The sequence below is a fragment of the Delphinus delphis genome, chromosome 2 (assembly GCF_949987515.2).
Source record: "Delphinus delphis chromosome 2, mDelDel1.2, whole genome shotgun sequence".
NCBI lineage: Eukaryota > Metazoa > Chordata > Mammalia > Artiodactyla > Delphinidae > Delphinus > Delphinus delphis.
Genome location: NC_082684.1, coordinates 106,010,652 through 106,030,987, shown reverse-complemented (window position 1 = coordinate 106,030,987; position 20,336 = coordinate 106,010,652). Strand labels below are relative to the sequence as shown.

General features: G+C 55.0%; 2 protein-coding genes and 1 long non-coding RNA gene across 14 annotated transcripts in view; 1 reads left to right on the top strand and 2 right to left on the bottom strand.

Annotated features, from left to right (window-relative positions):
* The window catches only part of MAN2A2 (mannosidase alpha class 2A member 2), a 28,773-nt gene extending 26,502 nt beyond the window's left edge, over positions 1-2,271 (bottom strand). For 7 of the 10 annotated variants that reach the window (XR_009518417.1, XR_009518418.1, XM_060005394.1 and 4 more), the window contains exons 1-3: positions 1,920-2,271; positions 1,573-1,775; positions 567-716 (exon numbers count right to left, since the gene is read on the bottom strand). Coding sequence is in view for 8 of the 10 variants with exons in the window: in XM_060005394.1 (XP_059861377.1) it covers positions 567-698 (132 nt within the window). In the remaining 2 variants the exon portion in view is untranslated. Of the gene's footprint in view, positions 1-566; positions 738-1,481; positions 1,776-1,919 lie in introns of those variants that run through there. The other 3 variants (XM_060005395.1, XM_060005396.1, XM_060005398.1) reach the window with 3 other exon arrangements.
* A 7,394-nt stretch (positions 2,272-9,665) lies between these two features.
* Positions 9,666-20,249, bottom strand: FES (FES proto-oncogene, tyrosine kinase). Of its 3 annotated transcripts, none has more exons than XM_060005393.1 (19): positions 20,152-20,249; positions 19,437-19,658; positions 19,072-19,245; positions 17,574-17,670; positions 17,260-17,443; positions 15,170-15,307; positions 14,978-15,097; positions 14,720-14,842; positions 14,400-14,586; positions 14,193-14,276; positions 13,481-13,690; positions 13,026-13,148; positions 12,620-12,673; positions 11,692-11,810; positions 11,319-11,413; positions 11,082-11,205; positions 10,686-10,843; positions 10,448-10,570; positions 9,666-10,018 (listed from the first exon to the last, which is right to left on the bottom strand). In XM_060005393.1, the coding sequence occupies exons 2-19, from the start codon at positions 19,647-19,649 to the stop codon at positions 9,876-9,878; spliced, it is 2,469 nt and encodes an 822-aa protein (XP_059861376.1). In that variant the 5' UTR covers positions 19,650-19,658; positions 20,152-20,249; the 3' UTR covers positions 9,666-9,875. The 3 variants fall into 3 exon arrangements, with proteins under 3 accessions (XP_059861376.1, XP_059861375.1, XP_059861374.1); XM_060005392.1 differs by having other exon boundaries at positions 20,041-20,248; XM_060005391.1 differs by lacking the exon at positions 20,152-20,249 and having other exon boundaries at positions 19,437-19,901.
* Positions 11,114-15,929, top strand: LOC132420711 (uncharacterized). Its single transcript, XR_009518416.1, has 3 exons — positions 11,114-11,189; positions 12,149-12,271; positions 15,792-15,929. It is a non-coding gene; the product is annotated as an uncharacterized lncRNA (long non-coding RNA).
* Positions 20,250-20,336: the final 87 nt, after the last annotated feature.

Genomic DNA, 20,336 nt, shown 5'->3' with positions numbered 1-20,336 from the left:
AAAAAAACCAAAAAGCAATCACTCCCAGCTCCTTATGTCACAAGAAGGATCTCTGCATGGGGCCCACCACCTGAGGCCTGACTATGATCCTTCCCTCCCCAGCCAAAGGCAGGACCATGAGCCTACAGGGCTGGATTGCTCTGGTCAGATAAGGGAAGAGGTGTGAATCACTACTGAAGACTGCAGTCCACTTGGGTTGGGAGTACCCTCACTCTCTAGCTTATGGATGGCAAAGATTTCACCTCCCATGCCTATTCTCAACAATCGGCGTTGCCTCTCAGGAGCATTGTGCTGACAAGGACTGCACTGGGGCTTAGTGGGAAGGGATGCTGCAATCCATTAGCAATGTCTGCCAATAATTCAGGCGGACAGAGCAGCAGTACATATTGCCATTTTCCCTCCCTCCTTTCTTTTTGCCATCACTGCTTTCAGCTTTGAGTTTCTAGAAAATCTGCCTATTGGGAAGGAACGTTCTTGCCCTGGGCTGACATGACTCTCCAGCTGGGGCAATAACCCGATCCCAGATGATTTGTGTATGAAGAGATCAGCAATCAGGCATGACTCACCCGGGGGAAGTTCCCACCGTTCTGGTGTCGGGTGGGATCATGCTGCACTCGATCCAGCATGAGGTAGAGTGAGAAGACAGCCACACAGAAGATGGCAGCCCCACACACTGTCACCTGCTTTTTCAGCTTCATACTGGCCTCCACACACACCTGGCCGGAGGGACACCACATGTAGCTCCAGCAGGCAAAAATCCCTTTGGTGGCCTTTCCACCAAATGCCCCAAGGAGTTCCTGAGGGCTGCTCCCGAAGAACACCAAAGAAAAGAAAGCTTCTAAGCACCGAATCCCGACACTGGCTACGGATCCTGACCCAACCTGGATCGTATTCTCTTGGCTGAGACACAGAAAGCACTAGTAAGAGGCACATGTGAGGCCGGTCCTGCCTGGTCCTGGTAGCAGCTTTGCCCCTAGGGTGGAGATGATGCTCTCTCCCAGGCAGATGCTATTAAAAAACACGCCCGGAAAACAAAACTTCCCAGCTGTGACTCCTGAGTTCGCCATACAACTTCCTGATTATAACCAGCTGCCCACAGAGCTTGCCTACAAGAAAGACACAGCCAGTTAAAGGACGTGGGTGTCCAAGCTCCCTGGCCATGTGCCTCTAATTTCAGAGGAATATACTGGTATCTATTTTGATTTAAAGAATATAGACAAAGCCCCAAGAGACTAACAAGAAAGCCTTTCTCCCTGCCCGCTTGCATCAGACTGGTACTCACCAGAAACAGTGACTGGCACAGCTGGTCTCTTATTCAGAAATGCAGAATGAATAAAAAAAGAAGCCACAGCTTATGTTTCTAACATAAAGAGTCCTCTCCCTGTTAGCTCTGACTCCTGCAGTGGGTAACTTTCAGCTTCTGCTTACAGAACATTTAGGGGACCCCCCGGAAGCCACCAGTGATTGATGTCAAAGATAACCTGGGTAGGGAGAAGCTAGGCACAGCTGCTCGGCTGTGGGGCAACTTCAGAGAATCAGTGTCCTCCGCCACCGCCCGCGGCCCGCACTTGCCTGCTGGGCGGAGGGAGACAGCTAGCTGCCGGCTGAGCGGCGGCGGGAGCGGCAGCTCAGGAGTCTTCCTCCAGCCCTCGGGCTGAGGAGCTCTGTCGCCTCTGCAGCGTTGTGCCCTATTTAGCGCGATCTTATTCCGCTCAGGAGCCTCCGGGCAATATTTTTAGCCCTGGGAGGCTGAGTCCAGGCCAAAGTAGGTGGAGCTGGGGAGAGAGAGTTGGATCTCAGAGGGGGGCCGGCACCTGCCGCCGGGTCTTCGGCTACTCGCCCGCTCGCCGGCCCAGCCCCCTCCCGGCCCTCGACCCTCCCCGGCTCTGCCGGGCCCCGGGACCGCAACGGCAACTGACCCGTGCGGGAGCTCGGGCCGCCTCCGACTCCAAAGCGCCGCACGCGCTCCTGCCGCTCAAGCCCGGCCTCGGCCGGGGCAACCGGAGCCCTGCCCGCGCCCGCCCAGCGCGTTACCGTCTGCGGCCGGCTTCCGCGCCGCTCTGGGCCCCGCCGGCCGAGCTGCGCCCCTCACATCCCCGGGTAGGGCGGCCCGCGCGGAGGCAGCGACGCAGGCGAAGGCGGGCGTCCGCCCACCAATCGCTCCCACAGAGGCCAGGCCGCCGGCGCCGGTTCCCCACGCTGGAGGCCGCCGGGCAGAGCGGCGTGCGGGGCGGGGACAGCCTCGCCGCGCCTCCGCGCCACCCCAGCCCCGCCTCCTCGCCTCGGCCCCGCCTCCGCCTGCGGTGCGCCCCGCCGAGCCGGGCGAGTCCGGCCACTGGCGTCCCTATCTCAGCTCCGGCGGGCCGGCCCGGCGCTTCCGGTGCGGTCTGCGCCGTGGCCCCCGCCGCCGGCAGAGGGTCCGCAGTGCGCAGCCGCAGCCGCAGCCCGGACCCGGCCTGGGAGAGCTGCGGGTCCGCGAGGAGGGGCGCGCAACTTGAGGTTTTACTGAGTCTTCCTAGAGTAAGCTCATTAATTAGCAGTAGTAGAAACATTCCTCCTCCATTTCACCAACCGAACGGTGAAGTACATTTTCCAGCTCCCTCCCGGTTCTGGTGTAGGTATCCTTAATTAGATGCAGTTACGCTCCTCAGGCAAAGGGGTGCTGCCTCCTGTTGGTACCGTGCGTTAATCACGGCCCCTTTCCGTGCTTGCCTCCTGTAAGGCCTATAATTTTCTTGCTTGTTCTTTTACTGGACATCTAGGTTGTTTATAATTTTGCAGCATAATAAACCACGCTAGTGAACATCTCCATGAATTCCACATGTCTTCTTTTTAAAACTATTACCTTAGAACAAACTTTCAGCGGTGAGGTTACCTGGGCCAAAGCTAAGGACTGATATGACTGATGATACTTGGCATTCTGTTGCTCCCCAAAAGGGTTGTGCCAGTTTCCACCGCCAATTACAAACTGTTGAAAATTGCTTAAGCAACTTTTTGGTTGATTAACCAGATTTACAAACCCATCTCATTGTTTTAACTCCCATTTCTTTTATCACCATCAGAAACATTTTTCTAGGTTTATTTGCCAACTAGCATGCCTGTTACTAAGGTGGTAGACCTAGGCTGGGTTCGTCATCCTCTGTGTCTCTGTGTTTTGTCCTGTGTTCTGGGAAATTTATCTTCCGACCTGTTTACTGAATTTTCCATTTTGGCAATCATAATCTTATTTTCAAGAGCTCTTATTGATTCTCTGGTGGTTCTTTTCTTTTTTTTTTTAACTGAGATACAACTTACAGTATATGGCACAAGTCTTAAGTGTGCTGCTCATGTATATAAATGGATATAGAAGTATAATCACCACTCAGATCAAAATATCACTTTCTCATCACTCCAAAAAGTTCCCCTCTGTCAAGAGGTCAAGCATTCCCTAAGTGCAGCCTGGTAGCTAACAAGGCCACAAATCCTTTTGTACAAATCACTGTGCAGCTGCCAGGTGTGCCTACCACATTTCCATGAGACCCAGCCAGTAAGAGGATGACAAGCCCCAGTGGATCCAGACGGCTATTACTCACACAGACAGCAAATGCAAGACCAGCATGGTGTCGGATTTCCCTCGTCACAGGACAGCACTGAACCAGAGGGACCAGATGACAGGCAGCACGATGATAGGTCTGTCTGTGGCTGAGAAGCCAACTCAACTGCAGTCAGACAATTTTATGACCTGCAGCTACACTCTAAGTGGGGGGAGGAGGGTGGGGCAAGGTGGAAAGGACTACACTTAACTGAAACTAGGAAGACAGATGAGAGAAGTGGCCTTGTGGGGCTTCCCTGGTGGCGCAGTGGATAAGAATCCACCTGCCAATGCAGGAAACACGGGTTTGAGCCCTGCTCCGGGAGGATCCCACATGCTGCGAAGCAACTAAGCCCGTGCACCACAGCTACTGAGCCTGTGCTCTAGAGCCCGCGAGTCACAACTACTGAGCCCGAGTGCCACAACTACTGAAGCCCGCGTGCCTAGAGCCCGTGCTCTGCAACAAGAGAAGCCACCGCAATGAGAAGCCTGTGTACCAGAACGAAGAATAGCCCTGCTCGCCGCAGCTAGAGAAAGCCCACGTGCAGCAACAAAGACCCAAGGCAGCCAAAAATAAATTAATTAATTAATTTAAATATTACATCTCCTTTATTAAAAAAAAAGATCTCATTTCCTTGAGCACCCCTAAATCCACTAGTTCCTTGATCAAGACTGTGGCACCCCCCCCCACTTCCCTATCCATAGCCCTCTGCTTCTTGGTAACCACTTGGCTAGGTCAGGAGAGGTGACCAGTTGTCCCTGTCCTAATTACCACCATCCTAATCATGACACTTCTCCATTGGGAACATCCCTTACAAACAAAAGAAGTCTTAAACATACTTCAAACATCTATTCCCACAATACATTCAACAATGTTATTTACAACCACTTGGGTGTGTATTAGCTTAAAAAGTCTCACCTGGGGACTTCCCTGGCAGTCCAGTGGTTAGGACACTGCACTTCCACTGCACGAGGCGTGGGTTCAATCCCTGGTCGGGGAACTAAGATCCCGCATGCCACACGGTGTGGCCAAAAAAAAAAAAAAAAAAAAAAAAATTAAAAGGTCCCACCCCCAAACTACCTCAGTCTGTTGTCCAATTTGAGAGCTATTTCCAAATCTAGTAAGAGTGAGTTTTCAGCCATGCCTCTGGGCACATCCCAGTATCCCAGTGGCCTGTGCCACCATGTTCAGGAGGGCTGAGGTTTGGCAACCATGGTTGCTGTTAGTTCCCAGCACACTGCATAGGGTCTCTGGTCTCCCCTGGGGATGGAGGGACCTTGGCCTCTAACCTAGTTTGTCCTGTTTGTCTCTGAAGGGGTTCAGGGGTAGCGCTGAAAGTGTTGGGTCAAAGAGTAAACAGAACAAACCCCATGCTTCTACAGGAGTTTGGGGCTCTCTTGGTGCTCCTCTTTTTGGCCCCCAGGAAATGCCAAAAATAACCCAGTTAAAGCCCAAATCTCTTAAGCCCCATGGCCTTCCCAGAGCCCAATAACAAGAGACAATTTTTCTTCATGGAAAGACTATCACTTTCCTCTTTCGGGATCCCTGGCATAGTAGCCAAGCCCACACGGCCTTATGGCTGGTTTCTTCCCCTACCTTGGCCTGTAGTGCATTACCTTGACCTTTGCCAAGGTTTCCATTCTGGGGAAATGATTGCGCAGTAGCTGAAGAGTTTCCCAGAGACATCCCCGAAGAGCAAGAGAAGATTTGGTTTCAGCCATAGGCTGCTGGTGTCGAGCAAATGTTCAGTCTGACTTTGGGTGACTGTTTCATCATCTGGGCATGCATGATCTCCATATGAATCCAGACTGAGGTCACAGGGGACTAAAAGGAAGTGATAGACTCTCCCATTATTGTCCAAGGGTGCTTATCAGAGGACAGGAATTTATCTTGGACAGGTCATGGTTTCATTATAGCTGTAAAGACCCACTGCAACAAGCCCTGATTTGTCCGTATATTTTCCTCCTCCGGATCCACTTCACTGACCAGAAGGGTTGTGGCCAAAGTGGCTTGGAGCATGGGGTCAGTTGTTAACACCCAAATGACTTCCACTCCTTGTCATCTTACATCAGAATTTGCATAGCACTTGCCTTTGCTAGTCGGATAAGCCATGCTTCTATGGTTTCATTGGACTTTTGCCCAAGTCTGTCTCTAATTTCCCTCCTTCCTTACTCATTGTAAGAGTGGATCTCAGCCCATTTCTGAGTGGCAGACTGCTCTTACTCACCAGATAGTGTTCTATCTGTAGTCACAGTAGGAGGGTGAGCAATAACCAGCATATGCTTTCTTTAACTCTGTAAGACCCTCTTTGATTTCCAACGCTAAACACCAATGGAGCTCATTGGGGACCAGGAACAATCGTCATAGACCACTTGTCTCTGATGTCACCGAACAACTCAGCAGTAAGTGGACACTTAGTGGACACTAAGTCCACCAGAGTTCTAGCCCATACTTGACTTGACAGCCCACATTAAGACCCCTGTCTCTTCTCCAAAAAAAGGGTTGTGACCTTATCAGCCCACATTACGTGCCAAAGCGGTCAAGTGGTCAAGCAGTCCCTAAGTGCAGCATGGTGGCTAACAGGGCCACAAGCATCTACTACCGCAGCCACTGAGTGGGCCTGTCACACTTCCACAGACTCAGCTGGTAAGGAAACAAGTCGCAAGGATCCAGACAGCTCATTACTCACACTGACAGCAAAAGCAAGACCAGCATATTGTCAGCTTCTCACATCCCTCCCTAGTGCCGCAGGATGACACTGAACTGGAGGGACAGGTGACAGGAGGCATGGCGGTAGGTCACCCTGTGGCTAAGGAGCCAACTCTAAACTACGGCCGAGCAGTTGTATGGCACCTGGCCTTACTCTACGACAGGAGGGGGCCCGATGGAAAGCCCTGCACTCAACTGAAACTAGGAAGATGGATGAAAAATGGTCTCCCACAATATAGGGAGTCTCCTCTCTAAGCTGCTATGTCCCTTTACTCCAGGAATAATAGTGGTGTATTCTGTCAAGACTCAAGTCACCCTACTCAAGCCTTGCCTACGTGGCCAATGTAGAGACATGCAAGGTTGTAAGGACGCCACAGCGGAGCTGTTCCCCTACATGCTCATACTGCTTCCTGTTGGAACCCCTCAGACATAACCACTATTTTCATTTCTTCTATAGCTTAGTTTTTCCTGTTCTTGAACTTCATGAAATGGAATCATACGTATGCACTCTTTCACATAGCGTTTCTTTGTCAACCTGTCTTTGAGATTCATCAGGGTTGGTACATGTACTTATGGCTTGTTCTTTCTTATTCCTATATAGGCATTTGGGACATCTCCAGTTTATTCTGGTCCAAACATCCCTTTTTCCTCCTGGAACTTCAATGACTCATATTTTGGAGTCACACATGTTTCTTAGGCTCTGTTCTTTCCATTTCTTTTTTTCTCTCTCTCTATTTTAGTTTAGACTCAATCTATCTTCAAGTTCACTAGTTCCGTCTTCTGGTTAGGGAACTAATCCTGAGACTGTGCGTTTAGTCTCTGTGATTGTGACTTTATCCTTTAGCTCCATGAACCTTTAGAGTTTGTAATTTCAGAGATGGCATTTTTCAGTTCTACCTGCTCCTTTGATTCTTTTAAAATAGATTCCAACCCTGTTGAAATTCTCTATATTTGCACCTATTTTGTCCACCTTTTTCTCCATTTAACATATTAAGCATAGTTATTTTAATTTAATTTTAGTTATTATTTTAAAGTATTTATTTATTTTACTTATTTTGGCTGTGCCGGTTCTTAGTTGCGGCATGTGCGATCTTTAGTTGCAGCATGTGGACTTCTTAGTTGCAGCATGCGAACTTTTAGTTGCGGCATGCATGTGGGATCTAGTTCCCTAACTAGGGTTGAACCCAGACCCCCTGCATTGGGAGCGTGGAGTCTTACCCACTGGACCACCAGGGAAGTCCCAAGCATCGTTACCATTTGTGGGTCTGCTTCTACAGTTTATTTTTTCTCTTGTGTATTGGCCCCATTTTTCTCCCTTTTTGCATGTTTTATAATATTTGAGTGTATGTTGCATATTGGGTATAAAAGAAAGGTAAAATATGATGTTATTCTCTTCCCCAACTTCTCCCTGAGGGTTCCCAGAGGAGCCAGTTACCTTGATGTAATCAAGCATTGAGCTGAGTTGGGGCAGAGTTATAGTTCTGATAAAACTCCGTCCTCCCGTGGATCGCCCCGTCCTCTGAGATTTAGGAAAGCCTGGCCAGTCTCTGTCTCTTCCAGCCCTTCAAGTGCTGCTTTAAAGAGATTTTGAGGTTAGCTCTTTAGCCTCCCAACCCACACAGGTTCAAAATCTGGCCAATGAGGACTTCCCTGGTGGTCCAGTGGTTAAGAATCTGCCTTCCAATGCAGGGGACACGGGTTCGATCCCTGGTGGGGGAACTAAGATCCCACATGCCGTGGGGCAGCGTTCAAGCCTGAATGCTCTAGGACCTACGTGCCACAACTAGAAAGAAGCCTGCACTCCACGATGAAGAGCCCGCCTGCTGCGACTAAGACCCAATGCAGCCAAAATAAACAAATAAATAAATATTTTTTAAAAAAGAAAGAAACAAACAAAGTCTGGCCAATATCTTAAGGGGGAGACCAATTGTTTGTTTCAGGCCCCCTCCCTCTAAACACCTGCCTTTCCAGCCCAGCCCCTTCCTAGTTGCCCATACTGCTCCAGAACTCAGCAAATGTTCCATGGGGGAAAACTGGCATTGCATTTTGGGTTCCTCCAGGTACCAATCCATAGCACTGTCCCTGTAAGCACCAGAAACTCCATTTCTTTTTTTCCCTAGTAGAGTCTTTCTGTTTGGGACAATTCTGATCATCAGAGATGTCCCATCTCAGCAAATGTCTCAGGGAAGAAAACAATTGCCCATCAGTTCAACTTGAAGGAGTTTTCTCCTCCTTGAAATTTTAAGTCATGTAGTCTTTCTTTCTTAACACCTCTCGCCATTGTCTTTAAAAATTACTATTTACATCTTATGTTTCCTCCTAGCTGTTGCAATGGGCGTGGGGACTTGCAGGGACCATATCCTACCCAGAAGCAGAAGTTCTTCAGTTCCGCTTTTTACCACTTCTAATGGAGACACAATTTGAATTGTTAGTATTTTTACTTAGTCACACTCTAACTTGATTTCCTCTTATTGAAACAAGTATTGTCTTTTATCTCTTTGAAAATAGATATCAACTACTTCATGGCCATTTTATCTCCAAGTTCTTACTGCTTTGCTCTTCGTTGCTATAAATCTTTCCAGGTTTCTGTTTCGCAGTCTATTCATACTTCTTTGTCTTCTTCGTTTTTTTTTGGCTGCACCATGAGGCATACAGGACCTTAGCTCCCTGACCAGGGATCGAACCCGTACTCCCTGCAGTGGAAGCGCGGAGCCTTAACCACTGGACCACCAGGGAATTCCCTCGTTGTCTTCTTGACCTTCACCGTTGCTGCTAGAAAAGTTTCAGATAACTTTGTAGGTTTCAGGGGAGTTTAAGGGAGGAGGTAAGGGCTCCCAGCTCTGCTACCCATTGCTCAGTAAACTTGTCTTGAGAGATGGGAATAGTTTTCTTTCTCTTCAGCTACTCCAGTCCCCTTGGAGTGGAACTCTAACTTCCCCTGACACTCTCCTCTTCCTGTTTCTCATGTGACTGTGGTACACAGACATAGTGTCTCTGACATTTATAAGCTAATGACTTTCAAACCTCAGTTGCCAGCCTTTACTTCCATCTGAGCCTCCAGACTTATATGTCACACTTACATCCCCACAGGCCCCTGAAACGCAACATCTCTAAACTCACCATACTTCCTGCAGCTCTCTGCTCCTCTGCCTGGGATCCTAATTCAGAAATAACACCACCATCTGGTCAAGAAGCCTGTATATCATCCTGATCTCTCTTCCTCTTCCCCAAGTCGCACACCCAACAGCTACCAAACCATGTCAGTTCTGCCCTGTGAACACTGTCCGTCCTCCTCCTTCCCCACGGCCACGGTACAGGGCCTCTATTCCTTCTAAGACCTGCCCTCCAGAGGAGCGCGCATGCCAAGAGCACTTGATGGGCACAAATGGTTTTTATTAGTTCTGCCTGGAAGAGGAATCCCTGGCAGGAACAGGGATGCACAGCAGACACGGAGCTGCATCCCTGCCGGCAGCATAGATACCGTTGGCTGGAGTCCAGGATGATGAAGAGCTGTCCAGCGGCGTGACCTGGAGCTGGTGAGGAGGTATAATCTTGCCTACAGAGGCCACTGGCTTGAGAAGTGGGGCCCCAGTCTCACCGATGCCGCTTTCGGATGCTCTGCAGCTCCTGGTAGATGGTGCTGAAGCTGGGTCGCTGCCCGGGCTCGGAGGCCCAGCACTGCTCCATGAGTCTGAACACAGCATCGGGGCACAGTTCGGGGCAAGGCAGGCGGCCCCCTGTGAGGACAGGCATAGCACACCAGGCGTGAGGAGGGGGTCTGAGGGGGCCTAGCAGCCCCTGGGACATGCCATGAGCAATGGGAGCTGCTTAAGGTACACTGTTCTTAAGGAGCCCCTTCTCTTCACCAAAAACACAGAGATTCTAATCTCAAGCCACCATGGGCTAGTTGTGTGATCCCTGCAAACCTCAGTGTTTCCTTCTGTAAAAGGGACCTATTAATCCCGACCTCACATGTTATGAAGAGTAAATGAAATAAACGGATGGCCTGGCACACAACAGGGTTTCACTGGATGGTAGCTCTAGGATTATTCTTACTCTGCCTCAGTGGGAAGGACAGGGCGTTAGGAGGCCTGGAGGAGTCCAGCTGGAGCGCTGGGAAGAGGGCTTGGCTCTGAGGCCACTGTCACGCCGCAGGGTTCCCTTACCCTTTTCCACAAACTCCCGAGTCTGCTGATTGCTGAGGTTGGGGTAGGGGGAGGCCCCCAGGCTGAAAGTCTCCCAGAGCAAGATGCCAAAGCTCCACACGTCGCTCTCAGAGGAGTAGCGGCCTACGAGGAGGTGAGGCGGCGTGAGTGGGCCACACCCATTGGCCAGAGAAGGGCAGGTGGTGGGACCCATGCCCAGCCTCGGGCCCTGCAGCCAGAGTGGATCAGGCCCAGGTACCGTAGTTCAGGGCCTCCGGTGCGGTCCACTTCACGGGAACTTGTCTGAGACCCCCCGAGGCTGCGTAGATCCCGTCGGCTTCCTCCCGGGACATCCCAAAGTCACTGATCTTCAGGACATTCTTCTCTGTCACTAGGCAGTTCCGAGCGGCCAGGTCCCTGGGCGAAAGCAGGACAGGGGCTCATTTAGCCAATATCCACGCAGCACCTGCCACCTGCCCGGCCCGGGCTCCCTAGACACAGCCACGAGCCAAAGCCGCCCCTGCTCCTGGGATGCCTGGTCCGTCAGAGAGGCAGACTCCACCCCTGGAGCTGGTGCCTGCTGGTGAGGGGCAGCAGCGCCTGCATCTGGTGCGGGGGCGGGTGCCGGGACTGCCTGCCGCGCCCACCCCCTCACCGGTGGATGCAGCACTTGCTCTCCAGATACTCCATGCCCGCAGCCGCGTCCCCTACCATCTGCAGCAGAGTCTTCACCCTCAGGCGGGCTCCCTCTGTCCGGAGGAAGGTCAGGAAGTCGCCCCCTGGGAGTGGGCGGTGGGGACAGAGCTCGATGAGCCTTCTGGGGGTCGGAGGCGGCGGGGAGACCTAGCCCAGCGGCACACCCCAGCCCTGAAGGTCAGCTCGCTCTGCTCACCCTGCACAAGCTCCATGACGATGTAGATGGGCTGCTTCTGGGTGCAGACGCCGATGAGACGCACGATGTTGGGGTGGCTGTACTGCTTCAGAATCCTGGGGGCGGGGGTGCAGGGCTGCTCAGGCTCCCACCTCCACCGGGTGGGGGGCCTTACACATTCACCTCGTTGGCCCCGGGAGCCCAGGGAGCCTGAGGCAGGGTGAGAGCAGGGCAGCAGACCTGGAAGTGTGACTTTGGGTGGGTCCCAGAGCCTCGACCCCTCCACACTACGGGGGGGCGGGGCTGTGAGGATGAAACGAAGTCAAGCACCCTGCCGTGTGCAGAGGAGCCCTTCCTATGTGGAACATCCGGGGGTGGGTATTTCATCACCCACCTCGCTTCCTGCAGAAACTTGGCCTTGAGGTCGGGTGGGAGCGTCTCGCGGCAAGATTTCACGGCCACCAGGGTGTTGTCTGCTCTCAGGCGTCCGCTGAATACTTCGCCAAAGTTCCCCTGAAACGGTCTGGAGCTCCTATCTGTCTTCCCTGGACCGTGGTCCTCTCCTGCACTCGGGGCACAGCCCACCTTGTCCCCACCGGCCCTTGCCTCAGTGCCCCCGTGCTCAGACCTGCTCATCCCGGCTCTCTGGTCGGGGGATGAAGCGTACACATGGGACAGGCAGGGAGAGTCACCTCTGACTTACCATGTTCACTGAGAAGTGACACGGAAGTCCAACAATCACTTTTGCTTGGGTTGGTAAAGCATTATGGTTTTTAGGAAAGTGACTTCTTTCCTGAGTAGGTATTTTATTTTATTTTTCTTTCTTTCTTTTTTTAAATTTTTATTTTTAGGCCACACCACGCAGCATGTGGGATCCTAGTTCCCTGACCAGGGATCGAACCTGCGCCCCACCTCACCGTCGCATTGGAAGCGCAGTCTTAACCACCGGAACCACAGGGAAGCCCCCTAAGCAGGTATCTTATAGCTCATGTGAACAGAGCGTGTCTCTCTTCCCTGAGGAGGCAGGGGTGGGGCGGGAAGTGTGTGCGTGTGAGTGGCATGGGGTGGGTGCTGGTGGCAGAGCCATCTCTGGGGAGCTTCCAGGGCAGGTGCTTTTCCCCCCGGTTTCCTGCAGGACAGCGTACGGCGGTGGCTGGGCAGGGAGTCAGGGGTCCAAGTTGGAACTCAGACTGAGGCGGGGAGGCTGAGAGCCCTCTGCGGGTGGGGCCCTGGTGTGACTCGGCCTTTGGGATGGAAGGAAGTGACACTGGGGGAGGGGGAAAGCAGGCGGCCAGGAGCCTGGCAGAGCACACTCAACTCACCTGCCCAATCTGCTCACCCAACACCAGGTCCTCGTGGCTTAGTGCCCACTTGTCCTGGGAAAGGGAGGAGTGGGGGGTGGGGGGTCAGAAGTCAGTGAAGGGAGGGAGTGCTGAGCGCTATCAAGGACTGAATACCCCCTCCCAACGCTGTGTCTTTCATTTCTTGGCACCTTGGTTTGTTGGTCTGCAAAATGGGGGTTGGACACAAGACCACACTTAGATGACTCAGGGACCAGGCAGGGGCACTAAATGGGTGAGCACCAGCCAGGGGTGTGTGGCCCAGGGAATGGGATTGACCTTGACATTCCAAACCTAGAGGGAGGCCGGCCCCCTGGGGAGTGTATAGGACCCAGAAAGCCCTTCCTGCTCTGATTCTGTGTGGGCCCCAATCCTGCCACAGACTCACCTTGGGCACAGCCCTGTTCAGGATGATACCGCTCTTCTTGGTGAGGGGCTGCTGGGAGCGCAACAGGTGGTCTACGAGCAAGGGGATGCTGGGAAAGCCATCTCCTTCCAGTCGGTAGAGGTTCTGCAGGGTAGGGGGAACTGGGGTCAACAGCCTCCATTGCTGAGGGGGCCTGAGCCCTGGGAGAGGAGAGGAAGAAGGAACGGCAGGGAGAAAGGGCCTGCCTGGGATGAGAGGCAGAGACCTGATGCTGCACGACAAGTCTGCTCCCCCGTCCTATGGGAGGACGCACACCTCTGTTTGGTTGCAGGGACTGGGTGGTCTCTGGGGCCCCTTTCAGCTCTGCCAGGGAGCCATCTAAGACATAGCAGCTCCTTTCTACGCTCCCTGGTGAAGGGGAAAGGAGGGGAGGGAGGGGAAGGGAAGGGAAAGGCTGGGGTTCAGGCCCCACTCACATCAGCACACTGGATGATGAAGTGTCGAGGCTGGCCATCCCACAGCACAGACAGCACGTACTCCTGCTTGCCCTGGCTCTCCCGGACCACGAAGTCCCCAGAATGTGTCAGCAGCTCAGCCACCTCTGCCCGCGGGATGGCTCCATGGTACCACAGCTGCTCATGCAGGGGCTTCTGCACCTCTGGAACGAGCTGCAGCGGTGGGGGGAGCTAGACAGGGACAGGGGAGGAGCAAGGAGGGGTCACTCAGCCAGCCCGTCAGCGGAGGCCACTAGGCCGGCCAGTTGGAGGGTGTCCGGCTCTCTCTCATACACTCCTTGTCCTCACAAAGCCCGCGAGAGCCATCTGCAACCCTTGGAGCCAGCAATAAACACCCAGGCTGGGTGATCCCAAGCAAAGCTTTTGCCTTTTCCTCCAGGCCACAGCCCCCAACCACTCCTGGAGCAGAGAGCCGTGGGGTGACGAGGCTGCAGCTCCCTTCCACACACGTGGGTGGTGGAGAGGAAGAGGGTACGGGGGTGGCACGGAATCCCAGGGAAGAGATGGGCTCCCCAGTAAAAGTGGCCTGGGAAGAGCCTCCTCTAGGGCAACGCTGAGACTAAACCCAAAGCACCATGGTAGGAGGGGCTTAGGGGGACGCCCCTGAGACCGCTGGCCTGGCCCACCCCTCAGAGAAGGGCAGAGGTGCGGGTCCGGGCTGGGCTCCACTCACCGAGAACTTGGGGCGGAAGATTCCTGAGATGTGGCTCTTAAGGATCTCCAGGGTGGGTGTCCTTCCCCCTTCTCGCTCCTGCTCCTGAGGCCAGGGACAGACGTCAGCGGGTGGCCAGGCTTGGGGAGGGGGAGGGTGAAAATGAGGAGCGCGGCCCCCGGTGGGCGGGCAGGGCTGGCGGTGCAGGCTGCGGGAGGGGCGGCTCACCGAGGACGAGGTGGAGTGGCGGTCGTCCTGCAGCAGCAGCACGGGCAGGGGCTTACCGGGGCCCAGCTGCTCCAGCTTGGCCTGCAGCAGCTCCTGCTGGGCCTGCAGCTTGGCCTGGCTGCACAGCGCTACCTGCAGCCCCTGCAGTGCCTCCTGCAGCACCTGCTTCTTGCCCAGCAGCTGCACCCTGAGGGCAGGGGCGGGTGGTTGGGTGGGGGGAGAGAGGGGCTCAGCCTGCAGCTGGCGGCCAGCAGTGCGTCAGGCAGGCCGGACGGAGGAAAGGGAGGGCCAGGAGGCTGCTGTAGGCGGGCCCCACTCACCGCTCCCGGGGGTGGGTGGTCTGCTCCTCAGTCCAGAGCTCGTGCTGCAGCTGAGTGACCACCTCCTGCTGGCTGAGCACTGTCTCAGTGGCCACGGCCAGTTCTTCTGTCACTGAGGTCAGCCTGTGCCCAGAGGAAGGGCAGTGTTAGAGCCAATCCCCTCAGATGCATCCCTGCGGGGCCAAGCAAGCCTGAGGGCTGGCCACAGCTCTGTGTGGACGGCGTCCACCCCCGACCCCGAGCCGAGCCACCACACACGTGTGCTGCACGCTTTCCACAGTCAGCTCGTTCAGCTGCAGCTCCCCGGGCTCCAGCAGTTCAGCCTCCTCAAGCAGCGACTCATCAAAGGTGACACAGGGTGGGACGTCAGGTGTGGACCTGCGGGGGACAGTGCCCATCAGTGCACAGGCCAGCAGCCCTGGCACCTGGCTGCTGCAAGGAGGGGCTTACCCATACTGGTGCAGGAAGCCTTGGTACTCGGCCTCGGGCTGGATGTGGGCAACCGCTGCAGCCATCTCCTGGTGAATGGCCACCACCTCGTCCTGCACCAGGCTGCTAATCTCCAGGTATTCCTGCAGGATCTCCTTCCTGCCCCCAGATGGAACCCCGGGTCAGGGGGGGGCCTCAGGCTGGACAAGGCTAGGAAGCTTGGGGCCCGTGGCACTGGATTTGGACCCACCCTGGGGTTGATCCCCACCACCCATCATTTACCAGTCAAATTACCACAGGCAAGTTACTTAGTGTCTCCCGGGAGTTTGTAATAAGGCCCCAATGAGGGCCTATGTGCAGAGTGTGTGGTTTGAGCAAGTGCTCGGTACATGTGAGCTACAAATGTGCCTGCCCTGGGCATAGCCCCGCAGCTGGGGCTCCAGGGCTCTGATACACACGTAAGCCATCGATGTGCTGCTGACCCTGCATTTATACCTCCCCGAGCTCCAGTCTCATGTAACTATCCACCTACTCTAAATGTCCTGTTGGACATCTCTCAGACACCCAAACTCCACCAGTTGAAAAATGAACTGCTGGGACTTCCCTGGTGGCGCAGTGGTTAAGAATCCACCTTCCAATTCAGGGGACACGGGTTCGATCCCTGCTTGGGGAACTAAGATCCCATGTGCCGCAACTATGGAGCCCACGCGCTCTGGAGCCCGCACGTTACAACTAGAGAGACGCCTGCACACCACGACGAAAGATCCCGCGTGCCGCAACTTAAGACCCAACACAGCCAAAAGTAAATAAATAAATATTTTTAAAAAGAAAAATGAACTCCTATTCTTATCTCCTGAACCTGCTTCTCCCACCTCATTCTCCATGTAGCCTCCACCACCCAGGGGCTCCGGGCCAAATCCCTGTAGTCATCCTTATCTGCTCTATCCACACCCCACTTCCAGTCCATGAGGAATTCCCACCGGCTCCACCTTCAAAGTACGTCCAAGACCTGACCACTTCTCCCCTCCATTGCTACTGCCCAGGTCCAGTGGTATGGTCTGTGGTCTGGATCACTGCAGTAGCCTCCTGCCTGGTCTCTCTGGTCCTGTCTTGCCCCCTGAAGTCTGTTCTCAACACAGCAGTCGAACTGACCTCATTCAGACGGCTCAGATCATGCCGCTCTTCTGGTCCACCCAGAACCAAAGTCCTCACAACGGCCTGAGGGACCCTCTATCATCCCTGGACTCCTCCAGCCCCGTGTCTGACTCTGCCCTTCCCTCACTCAGCAAAGGCTACACTGGCTTCCTTGCTATTCCTTGATTTCAGGCGCTCTCCCACCTTGCGGCCTGTGCGCCTGAGATTCCTCTTTCTGGAATGGCTCTTCTTCAAAATCCCCCTGGCTCATTTCTGCACTTCTGAGGCTTTCCCAGACCACTCCATTTAAAACAGCAAACCTGGGACTTCCCTGGTGGCACAGTGGTTAAGACTCAGCGCTCCCAATGCAGGGGCCTTGGGTCCGATCCCTGGTCAGGGAACTAGATCTCGCATGCATGCTGCAACTAAGAGTTTGTGTGCCACAACTAAGGAACTGGTGAGCCGCAACTAAGGAGCCTGCCTACCACAACTAAGGAACCCGCCTGCCGCAACTAAGACCTGGCACAACCAAACAAATAAATAAATAAAAATGGCAAAAAAAGAACATATTCCTTATAAATAAATAAATAAAACAGTAACCTCCTTCCCTGTCCCCCTGCCTCCCTATCCTCTCTTCTTATTTTATTTTTCTCCATAGCACCTATCATCTCTAACATGCTTTCTATTTTACTTATTGATTTCCTTTTCTTTCTCCACAAACGAGTGACCCTAGAGGACAGATATTTTTGTCTACGTTCTCTGCTGTATCACACAGCAGAGCCTAGAATGGTGCTCAATAAACATAATAAAACCCTGAAATAAGGGGCCCAGAATAATGTAATTTGGATGTAAACTGACTGGCCCAGGGCGTGTTCTCACGTGACTACACGCCTGTCACTTTTACAGGACTGCGTTTTCTGGACCCTGCTTCTGGGCTTCAGGGCTGTGATGGGGGTCGGGGGATGGGGTGGGCTTACAAGATGCACGCCATCTCCTGGTGCAGGTCCTGCAGGGACTGGAGCAGGCCAGGCAGCATGAGCCGGTGGTGGTGCTGGTGGTGTAGCTGTGCGGCCCGCACGCCCAGCACATAGCGGTTGTGGTGAGCGAAGAGCTTCCACAAGCTGCGCACGTACTTGTCCTTGGCTTTGTCACGGTCTTTGTCTGCCAGGTTGGGGGAAAGAGGCGTGGGTGACAGCACAGAGGCCTGGGTAGCAACCCCCTCCCCGGGTACCCGTGGACAGTTATGGGCTGGCTTGGGATTCCCATCCTGGCAGCGAGGGAAGCCCCGGACCTTTGCTGGCCTCCTGGTACTTGCGTCGGGCCTGGGCACTGTCCCGTGCCAGGGCTCGGTACTGGCTCTTCAGCTTCTCAATGTCCTGGCTGTGGGTCTGGAGAGAGGAGAGACCAGTGTGGGACAGCAGGTCCCCAGAGGATTCCTGTCCGAGGTGCAGCCCTGGACAGGTTCTGCAGTCCAGGCGGGCAGCACATCCAAGTTCATCCTTCAGGAAGGGCCTGGAGACCTCTGGGACTTAGCCATTGCTGCTGAGGTTAAGGTTAGAGGAGTCGGGCTAAGGACAGGCCCCCGGGGGGTAGCAGAGAGCCGGACTGGGCAGGCGACAACTGTCCTTCCTTGGTCTAGAGTGGTATCTGGTGGCAACTAAGGTCCAGCGGCAGGCGTGTGTGCTTGGTTTAACACTCTGTTGATGCCATCTTGAAATTCTTAATAATTTTTTGACAAGGGGCCCCGCGTTTTCATTTTGCACTGGGTCCCACAATTATGTTCCTGGTGGTCAAGACCGGAGTTCTCATCCCAGTTGCCTGCTTCTGCACTGGGGTACTTAGGGCAAACTCCACTCCTCTCCTCAGAACCTCAGCTTCCCCATCTGTAACAGAGCTAAATGCAGACTAGATCAGCCCTTTTCTTAAGGTCCAGGTGGTAAACATTTTAGGCTTGTAGGCCATGCAGTCTCTGTTGAACTTGCTGGGCTCTGCCACTGTAGCTCTTTAGTAGCCACAGATAATATGAAAACATATGGGCAAGTCTGTGTTCCAGCAAAACTGCCTGCAAAAGCAGGCTGACCCCTGAATTATATGATCGATCGTCTGGGAAGAGAGGAGTGCGTGAAGGCTGGCCACCAGGGGCCGCTGTGGGCCTGCAGCAAGGCTGGGTTTGTGCTGGTGGGACGGGTGTGGTGCAGGCTGCTGCCCAGCACATTTAATAAGAAGGCTAAAGCATCCGCGTAAATAGCTCCAATCAAACAGCCTCTAGTCAGAGGAGCTGAGCAGGATTCAAATGAAGACAGACCCACTTCACAGCCCCAGTCCTTAACCTCCGAGTCAGGGGGCCACACTGCTGCCTTGTGGGGTCTCTGGGTCCCTGGGAGGAGCCAGCCTGGGCCAAGGGCGGGCAGAGTAGCCCTCATTCCTCTCTCACTGTCTCTCGGACCCGAGGGCCAGCTGGTGCAGTGCAGGAGGTGGGTCACAGGTCCTGCGCTCCTCCCAAGCAATGGCTGGATCACTCATCCTTGTATTCCCAGCACTCTGCTCAGGTACACAGTAGGGTGACAGAAAAGGCGTGGAGAGGCCCTGCTGCAGCCCGGCCCAAGCTATGGTGGGGAGGGGAGGGAGGGGAGGAAGCTGGGCTGGAGCAGGCGCTGGGGGGTGGGCCTGTGGTCAGATACTTACACTTCTTCAGTGAGTCCAGGGGTTCCTTGCAAAACCAGCCCTTTTCAGCTCAAAATGTAGGCAGAAATGACCAGGTGAAGCCCGGCTGCCACCCACCCACCTACCTTGGTGAGCTCCTGCTGGAGCTGCTGCCACTGCTCGTTGTAAGTCTTGCGCAGCTGCTGCCGCTCCCGGATCAACAGGCTCAGCTTGCTCAGCGGCCCTGAGTTCAGATCTTCTGCGTGCTGCCTCAGCAACCGGCTCAGGCCCTCCGTCTGGCTGGTGATCTCTGCCCAGGTCTACAGCATGGGGCGGGCAAGGCAGGGAGTGGGGGACAGTGGCTCCCACGCCTGGGCCTGCCCAATCACCAACCCTCCCCAGTGGGCTCCGGGAAAGAAAGGGGCAGGCAGACCTACCCGGCACCCCCAGGACTTCGTTGGTCGAGGGCGGGAAGGGTGGTGAGGAGGCCTAGGGCCCTGTAGAATCCCACCTGACTGATGGGGCTCTGGGGGCTGATGCCCCGGCTCTGGCCCCCGCTGTCCTGCAGTGACATGTGGTGCAGCAGCCCAGCATATTCTCTGTCACTCTTGACCCGCTGGGCCATCCACTTCCTCATGCCCTCCAGCAGCCGAAGCTCGGCCTCCTGCATCTGCTGCACTGCCCCGTGGCCCTGGGGACTGCACAGCTCCGAAGAGAAGCCCATAGTGTGGTCCTGGGGACCAAGAGAGGAGAGGCCACCACTGGGGGCAAGGCAGAAGCTGGAGACGGGCGGGCAGGACAGGGAAGCTAGGGGCTGCCGGGCCAGGAGGAGCCGCAGACAGGCAGGAGGTGGGGGGCTGTCCCGCTGAAATGCAGCCATGGGTACAGAACACGGCCTGGCCTGGGAAAGCCCTCATTGCTTCCTGTGTCCCAGGTCGAGGCCTGGTGCCAGGGGTCTCCTTCCCAGCCCTGGAACAGAAACCTCCCGGAGCCTCCCTCCCTGGGCCCTTCCACCCAGCACCCGCTGCAGGGGCAAGGTGCGCACAAGACTGCCCCTGCCGGCGCCCCAGGCAGCCGCCGCCCCGGACCCTGCCCTTCCGTGGCCCCTGCCCTACCTGGTCCCGTGTCCCGCTCTCTGATCGCCTGCCGGGCCCCTGCCCACTGCCTGCTGACCCCGCTCCCCGTGCCCGCCACCGCTGCCTCCTGGGCCTCGGGGCAGGAGTTACCCGCGTGGGCAGCTGATCCTGGGGCCGCCGAGGACCGACTCAGACTCAGGCCCGCACCACCCGGGGCCAGTTCCTGATTCCGCGTTTCCTCCTCCTGCGGTTTCAGTTGGCCCCGGCCCCCGGGGCGGGCCGGCTGAGGGGAAGGGGCGGGCGGGAGCCCCCGACGCCTGCCCGCCCCCCTGCCC